General features: G+C 45.2%; 1 protein-coding gene and 1 long non-coding RNA gene across 3 annotated transcripts in view; one reads left to right on the top strand and one right to left on the bottom strand.

The window, feature by feature from the left end:
• Positions 1-4,614, top strand: part of OSBP2 (oxysterol binding protein 2) — a 226,995-nt gene extending 222,381 nt beyond the window's left edge. The window contains exons 13-14 of the mRNA XM_069960719.1: positions 844-1,064; positions 2,906-4,614. Of these exons, the coding sequence (XP_069816820.1) occupies positions 844-1,064; positions 2,906-3,048 (364 nt within the window). The 3' untranslated portion in view covers positions 3,049-4,614. The remainder of the gene's footprint in view (positions 1-843; positions 1,065-2,905) is intronic.
• LOC138785137 (uncharacterized) overlaps positions 1-14,599 on the bottom strand; it is a 51,865-nt gene that overhangs the window by 34,060 nt on the left and 3,206 nt on the right. For both annotated transcript variants that reach the window (XR_011362075.1, XR_011362076.1), the window contains exon 2: positions 4,252-4,409. This is a non-coding gene — a long non-coding RNA (uncharacterized lncRNA). The remainder of the gene's footprint in view (positions 1-4,251; positions 4,410-14,599) is intronic.

The following is a 14,599-nucleotide window of genomic DNA, read 5'->3' as shown; positions in this document are numbered from 1 at the left end:
CGAATAAGAAACCAACTTCAGCCCCGAATAAGAAACTGGCCGAATAAGAAACCAACTTCAGCCTCGTGCAGTGATGAGCGGCTCCCCCTGCGCGGCATCGCGGCGGCGATCTCAGCCATATAACCCGGCTACTACTCTCCCATCACCTGCACATGCTATGAGCAGGTGGGGAGAGTAGTAGTTGAGAGTAGTCCACAGTGGCGGCAGCTGCGGGCGTTCGGTAGCGGCGGGCGGCGGGCTTACTGTGATGTACTGATTGCTCACATTTATGGAATACTTTGGGGAGCAAGGACACTTGCTCCCCAAAGTATTTCATAAATGTATTCAATCAAAAACACTGTATATTACATTACATACACATCCATTGTAATTCCAATGGAGTGTCCAGCAGGGGCGCACTATATATAGAAGTCAATGGTACTCATTGACTTCTATATATATAGTGCGCCCCCTGCTGGACACTCCATAGGAATTACACCTTTCGTCGTGACGTCACTGCTTCTGAGAGAATTCTAACACTTCCTGGTACACTAAATTAAGGGAAATAGCAGTATAGGAACATTTCCCATAATTAATGTACATTAGAAAATTGTATAACTTTCCATCAGTAATAACATATAAAAAAAAAATTTTCGCCGGACTTCTCCTTTAACCTCCATCTCATACATGTTATTTGGGCAGAAGGGATTTTCACTCCATCAGTGGGACACGGTAAATGACAGATTATCAGATGTTCTGGATTAACAGACATATTATAGGGAATCGAAAAAAAATCTCATTCTGGATTTGTTCTTATATCTTCGAAGATCTTAAACTATTTTTTTATATATTTTTTTTTTACAGCGAGAATGCCGAAAATATGTATTTCTTCTCTGAACTTGCCCTTACACTGAATGAACCTGACGACAGCACGGCCCCTACGGACAGCCGGCATCGACCTGACCAGCGACTAATGGAGAACGGGAAGTGGGATGAAGCCAACGTGGAGAAGCAGCGGCTAGAAGAGAAACAGAGAGCTGTCCGGAGGAGGAGAGAGGCGGAGGCCGTGGAGGCATTGGAAGAAGGTATAACATCTATATATACCATCGGTGTATAACATCACTATATACCATCCATCTATAACATCACTATATACCATCGGTGTATAACATCACTATATACCATCGGTGTATAACATCACTATATACCATCGGTGTATAACATCACTATATACCATCGGTGAATAACATCACTATATACCATCCGTGTATAACATCACTATATACCATCCATGTATAACATCACTATATACCATCCGTGTATAACATCACTATATACCATCCATGTATAACATCACTATATACCATCCGTGTATAACATCACTATATACCATCGGTGAATAACATCACTATATACCATCCATCTATAACATCACTATATACCATCCGTGTATAACATCACTATATACCATCCATGTATAACATCACTATATACCATCCGTGTATAACATCACTATATACCATCCGTGTATAACATCACTATATACCTTCCGTGTATAACATCACTATATACCATCTGTGTATAACATCTCTATATACCATCTGTGTATAACATCTCTATATACCATCTGTGAATAACATCACTATATACCAACCGTGTATAACATCACTATATACCATCCATGTATAACATCAATATATACCATCCATATATAACCTCTCTATATACCATCCATATATAACATCAATATATACCATCCATGTATAACATCACTATATACCTTCCATGTATAACATCACTATATACCTTCCATATATAACCTCTCTATATACCATCCATATATAACATCACTATATACCTTCCATATATAACATCACTATATACCTTCCATGTATAACATCACTATATACCTTCCATGTATAACATCACTATATACCTTCCATGTATAACCTCTCTATATACCATCTATATATAACATCACTATATACCTTCCATATATAACATCACTATATACCTTCCATGTATAACATCACTATATACCTTCCATGTATAACATTACTATTTATCTTTATATACTATTCTTATATCCAATCCTTATATACCATTAGAGATGAGCAAACCTCGAGCATGCTGGAGTCCATCCGAACCCGATCATTCGATATTTGATTAGCGTTGGCTGCTGAAGTTGGATAAAGCTCTAAGGTTGTCTGGAAAACATGGAAATAGTCATTGGCTGTATCGATGATTTCCACGTAGCCTTAGGGCTTTATCCAACTTTAGCAGCCACCGCTAATCAAATGCCGAATGTTCGGGTTCGATGGACTCCAGCATGCTCCAGGTTCGCTCATTATATATACTATATACCATCCTTTATATAACATCTTTGTATCCCACCCTTATATACCATCTTGTCTACTTTTATGCGAAGCAGCATTTGACTAAATAGCTATCAAACTAAAGTGAAACAAGTTGGTTTTACAATATACACTGAATGTGTCCCCCAAAGCACCCCACCAGCTCCTCCTACAAACATGGCTATCACAGGTCCCGGTTCTCTCTTCGGGAAGCTATTGCAGTATCACCCATTAGTAGCTATTTGGTTATGTTCCCACTACGGCAGTTTAGGCGTCTATTTATAATGTGACGGCCGTATATGATGATCATGAACATTATTTGCAGCCCTCATTATCAACAGACAGACATTATTTTGCGCTAAAATCCGGTAGTAGGGTAATTGATGCTAAGTGTTTGGGGGTCATTCTCTAGGACTCCTGTATAAGCCGTGTCCTCTGGTCTCCTAATGACAATTCTTTCTGTACACATCATACAAATAACTAGCTATATATATATATATATATATATATATATATATATATATATATATACATCCTTACATGCTTTTTTCACTGTTACGTTGCCTTTGCAGGTAACGACTATGAAGGATATCAGCCATTGTGGTTTGAGAGGAAGGTGGATCCCTACACCAATGAGCTCATGTGCATTTATAAAGGCGGCTACTGGGAGTGCAAGGAAAAGCAAGACTGGTCTGAGTGTCCTGATATTTTCTGACAGAGCCCGGGACAGCAGAAGCTTCCAGATCTCGCCAGCCTGGACCAGAGGGCTGCGCAGACCGGGCTAAGACTATTCAATGCTCAGGAACAGGCGGCAAAGGCCGAACCCAATGTGAACAAAACCCAAATACAAACCAAAACCCATGCCAAATCCACCACATCTGAGCGGGGAAATCCCAGGGGAACAGGGATCTGAAGCCTATTTTTTAAAGATTTGTGTTTTACAACCTTGGAATTTCTTTTTTTATCAACTAATAAGAGTTGGGAAATAAGAATATTTATTTTATTGCTGTTTATTTTAACATTTGCTATATAGACGCGTACATAAATGTATAAATATAAATATATATCATTGGACTTTGTTCAGGAAGGGTTCCGCTAGTTCTGAAGTCAATCTTACACAAGTACAATCTTAGACTTTGAGCAAAGCTTAGGACGTGACGGTACTCTTAGCTATATTATTTATTTCTGTACATTAGATACATATGTATATTCTTGTTAACAAATTCTATGCTTTTCATTCTGAGCAGTGAGGAGATGACAGGTTCTGGCGGCCGCGGGCGTTTGTACACTAAATGATGGGTTCAGTTACAGAGAGATCACTGTGTAATAACATCACTTTATTTTATAATTGACTAGTGCACTTTTATTGATACTTTTCCAAAGATCTTTTAGGAGGCGTTTCTGTTCATGTTCTGAGAGCGGGGTGAGAGGACGCCCTATGGCTGCCTGTAAGCCTGGCCTAATAATGACCGGTTATTAATGTCATTACCTTGCATGGTTTTATCTCGATGCAAATTTCCAACTGCTTTACTTAATTTCCATTCTTTAGTAGTGGTGAGGGTATACTGTGGGTGCCGAATCATGATGCACACTGCCTTAGTATGGATCCATGACAAAAACTGTAGCATTCACCGCATGCTTTGTATACTCCTGCAGAAGCATCGGTGCAGATATCATTGGAAATGCGCCAAAATTCTACATGACGGCACATTTATTATCAGACACTGCTTAGCCTCCTGCTGTTGCGTCATGACCTCAGTAATAAAGGATATGGTTTAGTAACAGGATGTGACGTCATGCACCAGGATTCAGGCAACTAGACTAAGAATGTGACAGGTTATCATACAGTCTGAGCCGCCATGATACATCAAGCTCATTCTTAAAGTGTCATTATACATTATACTAAATTTGGTCAAACCTGCTGCTGCCGACGGGTCGTCCAACTTTCTAAGGTGCAGGGTGGCCTCCCGACCATCCCGACAGATGATGTCAGTGGAGAGAAGGGTCGGTGTGTTTGGTTCTTACAGTTCGATCTCTTTGTTCTTGGAGGGATAAGCCTGCGTACCCTTTACCCACCTACAGAGAAAACATTAACATTTGGGCAGTTATTGAAAGTGTATGGTTACCTTTAGACTGTCCAGTCTAATTCTAACTATAGTACACTACTACTCCACACTAGCTAAAGGCCCCATTATACGCAATGATAGTAATGGGGAAGCGCTCGCCTCTCAATCCCTGTTTATTACCTATGCTATTATATGCACAGACAGCGAGCGGGGTGCAGGGGAGGGGTGATCCTTAGATCGAGGCTGCCCATTAAAGTCAGTGATGTTGAAAGATCACAGCCGATGTAGCGCATGTCGCTGATTGTGACCTTTCAACGTGTCCAGTTAGATGAAGCGATTATCATCATGAATGCTCGGTAATCGGCCAAGGCCAATAATCCCTTTGTATAACAGGGCCTTAAGGTGTATGGCCCCATCCAGTCTCTATGATCAGCAGTCATTTACAGGGCCTCCCTGGGGCACAATCAGCCGTGCAGACCTTCCCTCTGATTAGCCATTGGCTGCACATCTCCGACCCCCTGTGGATGGCCAATGATTTTACGGCAGGTTGGATGCCGGTCAGCTGACTGAGGAGCCTCTGTTTGTCCGCTAGTCCTGGTACACAGGATGATAGCGACTTGTTTGGCTGGTTATTGCTCTGTTTAGTAGGGCCCTAATTTTGCACTAAGAATTAGTTGTAGTAAACCTGGGACATTGTTACTAGAGAAGGATACGACGTCTCTATTAGGAGGCCGTGTACAGGGTTTTATATGTATGGTCTGTATGAGCCCTTAGTAATCTGCATAGCTTTCAGATCAGGCACATTTATATTCATGCGTAGCCTGGCAGGGGCCTTGTAAATAATATGACCAGCACTAAAGATATAACTGTGCACTCTGTACACTCCTCTACGATTTATACAAACTGATAAATTACTTAACATTCAGATTCAGCAAGAAAAGCCTATTAGACATTCAATGGCCTGGGCTTACAAAAAGTCTATTGGCAGTGGTCCAAGTCCACGGACCCCCCCTCCCCGCCCCCAATCACAATGGCGTCTACTAACATGTCACTATGATAGTTCATTGAGGTGGCGACATTTGCAGGAGGCTGATGGCCGTGTTGACTCAAAGCAGAACACTAAACTGCTATATACTGTCTATACATTTCACTTATTGTTACTTACTCCAACCAGAACAATGGATCCCTGGTAAGGTCTATTTTTTTCAGTTCCGTCATGACCCATTGAGATTTAAGGGCCAATTATTTTTAATAACCCCATCTAAACGCAGGCGGTGCATTGTTAGGCTTCAGTTTTTAAAAGAAGAAACCATTTTTATATCAAGTCTATAAAACGAATCGTTTAGCCTTTTTCTATGGACATGGTGAGGTGGCGACAGTGGCGTTCGGTGCATTAACTACTCCTTATGTTACCTGTACGGAAATCATGGGACTATAATCGACCCCATATAGTGTGTAATAACTAGAGTAGCTTTAGACATTTCATTAGAGATATTCTTCCTGATACTATTACAGCTGTATTTTTGTATATCTATATTACAGTGAACATGTATATAAAGCCAGGAGCCTCTTACTTGTAACTTGTGCCACACTATATAGTGCAGTAAGTTATCAGCTGAAGGGTCTATGGTGATCCGTCTTCTATGGCGAACCGTCTTCTAGCGCGGAGCCATAATCCAAGAGCCGAATGAATTAACGGGACAGAACTAACTACCTGGTAAATATTACTAAAGGAGGGTCCAGGAATGCTGACAATCTATGGGCCTTGCACGACCCCAATACCTGCAACTAGACATTTGAAGTGAACCTGTCACCATGAGAATTCTACCTAATCTTTCAGCATCATGTTATAGGGCAGGAGGAGCTGAGCAGATGGATATATATCATTGTGGGAAAAGATTCTGTATAACTTGTAATTTATTGATTTAAATTTCTGTTTCCATGCTAAGGGCCCTATTCCACCGAACGATTATCGTTTGCATAATCGTTAAGGATCTCAAACGACCGCTATTGCGAAAGACCTGAAAACGTTCACTCATTTCCATGGAACGATAATCGATACTTATGATCGTAATTGCAATCGTTTTTTCTTCGCTATTTATTCGCTATTGCGTTCGTATCTATTGCGAACGACCAAACAATGTCTTATTCAATGCGAACGTTTTGCGAACGAGCAACGGTAAAAATAGGTCCAGATCTTATAAAGCGATCAACGATTTCTCGTTCGGTCGTTAATCGTTAACTGCATTTCAACCGAACGATTATCGTTTAGATTCGAACAATTTAACGATAATCTGAACGATAATCGTCTGGTGGAATAGGGCCCCAAGAGTCTAGTCCATTGAGTGACTCCGCCCCCCTGGACTTCATCAGGGATTTCAATCTACATGTTACAAGTTATACTGAATCTTTTGCCACTATGATATATATCAATCTGCACAGCTCTTCCTGCTCTATAACATGATGGGGATAGATCAGAGAGCATTGTCTGGGTGACAGATTCCCTCTAAGCGTTATACATTGATGGCCTATCTATCAGTTTCTATTTGGCGCGGTGCTGACATCCCCACCGATCAGCTATTGGAGTGAGCTGTGGCTCTGGCACATACACAAAGAACAGGACTGGAGGATGTGTGCAGCTCATTGTGTAGTGGTGGCACCAAATTACTGCAGCTCAGCTCCTATGGAGGTAAATGAAAACCCCTTCTACAATGTTCCTACTGTTGATCAGGGACGGATTAAGGATGGTGGAGGCCCCGGGCGACAATTTGGTTGGGGGCCCATTTTTTTTCCCAAAATAAACTATACGGCGATCTATAGAGATGGCTGCTTACTGTAGGAGACTTAGCATCTACCCCGCTCCTGGCTGTATGGCTCAGCATCCTCCTCTGTTATACATGTCATGGTCACTAGAGACCGCAGTGCAGAGGAAGATGCCAGGCCCTAGAGACAGGAGCGGGGAGGGGTGAGTATCTGAATGTTCCCACATTGTATTTGTGTTAATAACACAATGTGAGAACCCAGCACTTTCTGTGGGCTCTTGCCCACTGTGTCAGGGCTGTATAACACGGCCTGATATCCTGGGTAAACGTTGCCAATGGCTCCATGTAATTAGGCCCTTATCTACTACAGTCAGTACTGGTGCGGGCCTACATCTGGTCAGTACTGGTGCGGGCCTACATCTGGTCAGTACTGGTGCGGGCCTATGCCTGGTCAGTACTGGTGCGGGCCTACGTCTGGTCAGTACTGGTGCGGGCCTACGTCTGGTCAGTACTGGTGCGGGCCTACGTCTGGTCAGTACTGGTGCGGGCCTACATCTGGTCAGTACTGGTGCGGGCCTACATCTGGTCAGTACTGGTGCGGGCCTATGCCTGGTCAGTACCGGTGCGGGCCTACGTCTGGTCAGTACCGGTGCGGGCCTACGTCTGGTCAGTACTGGTGCGGGCCTATGCCTGGTCAGTACCGGTGCGGGCCTACGTCTGGTCAGTACCGGTGCGGGCCTACGTCTGGTCAGTACCGGTGCGGGCCTACGCCTGGTCAGTACCGGTGCGGGCCTACGTCTGGTCAGTACCGGTGCGGGCCTACGTCTGGTCAGTACCGGTGCGGGCCTACGCCTGGTCAGTACCGGTGCGGGCCTACGCCTGGTCAGTACCGGTGCGGGCCTACATCTGGTCAGTACCGGTGCGGGCCTACGCCTGGTCAGTACCGGTGGGGGCCTACATCTGGTCAGTACCGGTGCGGGCCTACGCCTGGCCAGTACCGGTGCGGGCCTACGCCTGGTCAGTACCGGTGCGGGCCTACGTCTGGTCAGTACCGGTGCGGGCCTACATCTGGTCAGTACCGGTGCGGGCTTACGCCTGGCCAGTACCGGTGCGGGCCTACGTCTGGTCAGTACTGGTGCGGGCTTACGCCTGGTCAGTACTGGTGCGGGCCTACGTCTGGTCAGTACCGGTGCGGGCCTACGTCTGGTCAATACTGGTGCGGGCCTACGTCTGGTCAGTACCGGTGCGGGCCCATGTCTGGTCAGTACTGGTGCGGGCTTACGCCTGGTCAGTACTGGTGCGGGCCTACGTCTGGTCAGTACTGGTGCGGGCCTACGTCTGGTCAGTACCGGTGCGGGCCCATGTCTGGTCAGTACTGGTGCGGGCCTACGTCTGGTCAGTACCGGTGCGGGCCCATGTCTGGTCAGTACCAGGGGAATTTCTTTGCAACTTTTTTTTGCGGTCTTTTTACTTAGATGCATTTACAGGGCGACTTTTCCATAAAACACACACAATATATTGGAAGAAAATAAGCACCATCCCACGTTACAATAGTCACGCACATTAGACTCCTTAGTGAATGTCCCCTATGAGTAAGTAAATAGAGGCACGAGGCATACCAGAGCACCGATGCTGGACTCGGTGAGGCGAGTATGTGCTGTTTTATACATTCACGGCCCTAGTAGCCAGGAGTTAGTTTTTTTTCATTAAATAAGTATAAGCTGGATTTTGTAGCCGATGGCAAATAATCATTTGGCTGAGCTTTGTGATGTCTATGGCTTAAGGCTGTACTTACTCGTCTTTCTGATGCCTCGCACACATGGCTTTATTATAGCCTTGCACTGGTACGGAGCTGTATTATAGCGGCCACAGAAATGTAAGGGAGCAGAAATGCCTCCAATATTACACAGGTTTTTTCCCTGTCGTATGATACATATGGTTATGTTGGTCAGTAGGTCATGTGATTCCCCCGTTGGAAATGGCCGTTGTTCAGAGCAGTCTCTGACTTCGGGTCTGATTGTTATACAGTAGGTTTGTACGCGGCGTTCATAACGGATCAGGATATATGTCGTATAGGACATGATTTCCCCGATTACCAGGCGTCTCTCTTATTGATCCAGGGAATGTGAGGCTTGTAGGAGCCGAGCTGCTGACAGCCTCTATAATACACATGTAGTCTCCAAGCTGGCCGAGTGGTTTTCCAGTGGTGTTTATATAGGATCTTGCTGTGATCAGTTTATAGTGCCTGAATCCGCTGCCTTCAAACATCGAGCAAAGCCTTTCAATCCGAGCTGTCACAATAGCCAGATTTTTACAGGTAGTTAAATCCATATAATATTCAATGGTGCGGCCAGATACTTATTAGCAAGTGGCTCCAGAATACTATACTTTATTAATGCAATATACGAAAGTCTAGAGGAACACAGGTAGAAGTAGAATCGAGGTACGAGGTCACAGGGACGACACCTCAAAGTGTATCACCTATAATAACTGCAGCTCGTTCCATCCGGAGACAAGGTACACGGATCTCAGGGTGGACGTCTGGTCCCGTCACTGTGAAGTCTCAATGATAAGATGGGATGGAGGACTTGGGGTCAGAGGAACCAAAGGAGGAATGTACATGAAAGGGTTATTGATGGACTGTGAATTGTATGACTGTACTGTCAGAAACAATGGTGACTGTACTGTCAGAAACAATGGCGGCTGTACTGTCAGAAACAATGGCGGCTGTACTGTCAGAAACAATGGCGGCTGTACTGTCAGAAACAATGGCGGCTGTACTGAAATGTGAATAAAGGAGAAAAGCTGTGAAGTTTATCTGCCGTGTTTTCCTGCGTACAGGTTGATCTGCATCTCTTTGAGCTGTGGATATTGTGACACTGAAAGACTGTAATAAAAGCACAACCTGTTTTGTGGCTCAGAAACAACCAAGCAAACCCATCAATAAAGGATATAATCCGAGCTTGTTGTCGTGCTTGTGTGAGTGAGGGATGAATGGCGCCCTTCATATTGAGGATGATTTGATGTAGACCGGTGGTCTGGTCCTCTAAGAAGTAAAGGCCGTCAGTTCTTTCCCAACTACTGTAACCATTATACACACGAGTTTGGAGAACACAATGCATGTGAGTAGCAGGAAACATAATGGAGGCTGCCCGGGGATATTCTCTCTGTCTCTCTATGTATCGGGGTCTCCTTTCCCCCAATTCTTTGCAGCTGCCACTCAGATGGCCGCTTGTCCCCAAGTCTTGTTCCAGTAAAGTGTCATCCCCACACAAGCTGCCCCGCTCAGCCAATCATACATAATCCCTCCTTTATGCTTTAAATGAAGTTCTACATTGGTCATGGGCCCCGAGTCAGCGCCCTAATCCTAATGGAACACATCTTGTACTGTACATATGAGAAGACAACACACAGACTGAGTACGTCGGGGATGGGGAGGCTTCAGCCCTCCAGCTGTTGCAGAACTACAATTTCCATCATGCCTGTCTTTTTGCAGCAGCTGAAGGTTCCCCTTCCCCTGGTAATATGCAGGCATATGTATTACGTATAGGCCTGTGACTATATTACCAGAAAATTCCCTTTGTAAAAGCAACATCATTAACTCTAGCATAGTCCGTACCTTCATATAAAGGTCCGCTGCCCCAATGAGCAAACGTTATTTCTCTTATGTAAGTGAGGCGGTATGGGGCCCTGGGGGGCGATGCTGTGGACCTCGGTGCACCGCTCTGCCCGACGACTCCTGCAGAATACCTGCTTATAATATCGCTGTTCAGTGACAAAAAAGAGTTTGTGGAGCTTCATTTAAGTCTCGAAAGGGAACACTATCCAGATAACCCTCCTGGGAAAGACCCAGCCACGCACTTTATGGCTTTACTAGGCATTTCTCTCTCCTTGCCAGAATCCTGCTCCACACTGATGAGGGGCAACACCCCAAAACAGCTGTCTGTGGATGGATACCTGGCCTTTGGTTTTCCCTTGTCATGTCCTTGTGCTCTTAAATTGAGTTGGATATTGACTGAAGGGGCCAGTTAATATGGTGGTTTTGGTGGTCTCCTTCCCAGAGGGACATCTGGCTAGTCCTGTGTTTCGAGACTCTTAAATGAGGCTGCACAAACTCTTTTTTGCATATTTGTATTTCCCAGGGGGCAATGTCCCAAGGATTTCACTGTATTGAGCGTTTTTACCGGCAGCCAAGATTGTTTGGCTGGTCTCCCTGAGATCAGTGATCTGTTTATAGTGATGTCCCTCTGTGCCACCGTTCACTGCAGACCATTATTCAGAACATTTATAAGGAGGCATGCTGCAGGAAACAGCGGGGAAGTAGTGAGGTCTACAGAACCCCCCAGTGCACCAAACCGCCTCATTTACAGAGAAATTTCCATCATTAATGGGAGAGCGGACTTGTAAATAAAGGTATGGCTGCCCGCCCTCTGCCCTATTAGGGGTCCTGGCATTATTATTATGATGCACCATGATACATAATGCCAGGAACTCCGTCCCATAGCACATTGTCCGAATTTACAGACCATGAATGGAACGTGGGAATGAGGACTTAGAATCTATTGCTGTGACTATAAAAACGTTATGAAAATGTAATATATGCAATTAGCCTCCATTTTTCCTTAAAGGGGAACTCGGATAAGAAAAACTTGTTTTCTATTAAAAGTACATTAAAAGTTAAATAGATGTGTCTATACAATGTATTACCGTATCTGTGCCGTTCTGCCACACTGGTAGCTGATAGAAATCCAGGAAGAGAAAAAAAATGGCCCCTGTGCAAATCCACATTGTCTCCTGCTCCCTCTGCTCTCCCCCCTTAGGAGACAAATCTTTCATGCCTCTGTCTCACATTGTGTGGTTGCTGAGGACAGGCTGATGATGCAGACAGGGGGCAGGGCGTGATGTCACAGGAGGCGGGGCTGGATCCCCAATCCCTTGAGTGATTCACCATCTCTGACCGGCCAGAAGCAGGTGCAGCACTGATTTCTCTAATTGTGCAGAAGTGTGCAGTGAAATTAGGGCTGTGTTCACACATGTTGGAGTGTCATTGCAGTACTGCAGCATATTCACAAAAATGATGCAGTAACACAAGTAAATGATGCTAAATGGCAGAAAGCATCAGAGCCTTATTGTGGGGCTCAACTTCAAAGTTAAAAGATGTTTAATCATAATATGTGCGCGGAAACTAAAAGAAAAAAAAATTCTAAAAGTTCTTTACTTTATTCCAATATCAGCGTAACAGGTAGAGAATACAGCGCTGTGTGGTGTTACAGGTAGAGAATACAGTGCTGTGTGGTGTTACAGGTAGAGAATACAGTGCTGTGTGGTGTTACAGGTAGAGAATACAGTGCTGTGTGGTGTTACAGGTAGAGAATACAGTGTGCTGTGTGGTGTTACAGGTAGAGAATACAGTGTGCTGTGTGGTGTTACAGGTAGAGAATACAGCGCGCTGTGTGGTGTTACAGGTAGAGAATACAGCGTGCTGTGCGGTGTTACAGGTAGAGAATACAGCGTGCTGTTTGGTGTTACAGGTAGAGAATACAGTGTGCTGTGTGGTGTTACAGGTAGAGAATACAGTGTGCTGTGTGGTGTTACAGGTAGAGAATACAGTGTGCTGTGTGGTGTTACAGGTAGAGAATACAGTGTTGTGTGGTGTTACAGGTAGAGAATACAGCGTGCTGTGTGGTGTTACAGGTAGAGAATACAGCGCTGTGTGGTGTTACAGGTAGAGAATACAGTGTGCTGTGTGGTGTTACAGGTAGAGAATACAGCGTGCTGTGTGTTGTTACAGGTAGAGAATACAGCGTGCTGTGTGGTGTTACAGGTAGAGAATACAGTGTTGTGTGGTGTTACAGGTAGAGAATACAGCGCGCTGTGTGTTGTTACAGGAAGAGAATACAGCGTGCTGAGTGGTGTTACAGGTAGAGAATACGTGTGGCTAGGGGTGGTCGGCACTCCGACACGAGGTGGTGCCCGGGCCAGAACACAGTCAATCAAAAGAGAAATTCCCGGCACTCGCCAATCTTCTGCAAGGTGATTTATTCACATTAGTGCAAATACAGACAGACGGATAAAGGACGCGTTTCGGTGTGAAGCCTTTGAGAAGGCGTGAAGACTTGTTGAGAAAGGCTTCACGCCGAAACGCGTCCTTTATTTTTCGGACAGAATTTACCAGTAACTTAAAGTAGTGTGTCAGGAAGAAATCACTTGTGTAATCTGCAAAATGGGCCTTCTCCCAGCGCAGACCACACGGACCCTGACCGATCAAAACAGACCGCCCCGACAGGCCAAACATTAGAGTGAGCTCTCCTGTAGTGCTTAGCCTGGAAGTGCGAGCACACGTGCGGTAGGCCTGCAGGCCGCCAGCGAGGATGAGGAGGAAGGTGTGACTGCTCAGGATTTCCACAAGCCTGAAGGACGCCTGCCTGTCACTCATTCTGTGAGGGGGGGGGGGGGGAGGTTGTACGACAACAGGGGCAGCAGAGCAGGGTGGGCACCAGCAGTCACAAACATGTCTCTGTCAAGGAATAAAGCGACTATAAAGTGACTCTGTAGGCACTCCAAACCCCCCTCTCCCCCCAGATACCATTGCGTTGCTGCAGTCAATCCATGTCCTATGTCCAAATACCTTCTTGTGCCATTTTTTTTTTCTAAAAACCCTTTTTTAAAAATCCAGCATGACAGTGTCATTAAGGCTTAGAGCATCCGTGCCCTAGTTGTGGGCAGCCTTTCTCTTCTTGCTGCCGCCCTTATTAGCTATGCCCATGGGGTGGGTAGGGCAGGCAGTGAGAAGGCTCTGCAGGCCTAGGGCACCGATGCTTTATGCCCCACCTCATTAACTGTGATACCGGATAAAAAAAAAAAGAGTTGTGGTTTTTTTTTTAAAATAAAAAGTATGTCAGCAGGAGATATTTGGAGCCCAACCTGGATTGTTTACAGCAACGCACCGGTACCAACAGTCTCGGGGGGTTTGGGGATAGGGGCCAACAGGTTTTCCCTAAAGGGATCGGTGCAAAAATGACTGATGGACTCCTCTGAGGATCGGCCATGAACAGCTGAACAGCAGGCTGCCGGCACTTCCACCAATCGGCTATCCTGCAGGACTGTGAGTAGCAGCTGTGACTTCAGTGGGAGCTGAGTTGCCCTTAAAGGGGAACTCCAGGTAGAGGTTAAAAAAAAAAATGAAACTTCTGCAGAAGCATAAAGCATTACTTACCTATCTATCCCAGTTTTGAAACTTCCAAAAATCTATTTGTTTGGGGGGGGGGGGGGGGGAGAATGCAATACTTTCCCTCAGCTGATCATCACAGTCCCCCACCCATCACAATCAGTAAAATTAGTGCTGCAGTTGCTTCTGGCCCGTCAGAATTGGGTTATCCAGCCCCGCCCCCTGTCTGCATCATCAGCCTGATCTCAGCAAACACACACAATGTGAGAC

This window comes from Dendropsophus ebraccatus, chromosome 3 (assembly GCF_027789765.1).
Source record: "Dendropsophus ebraccatus isolate aDenEbr1 chromosome 3, aDenEbr1.pat, whole genome shotgun sequence".
Lineage (NCBI taxonomy): Eukaryota > Metazoa > Chordata > Amphibia > Anura > Hylidae > Dendropsophus > Dendropsophus ebraccatus.
The sequence above is the reverse complement of the archived record's forward strand: the minus strand, read 5'-3'. Positions and strand labels throughout refer to the sequence as shown.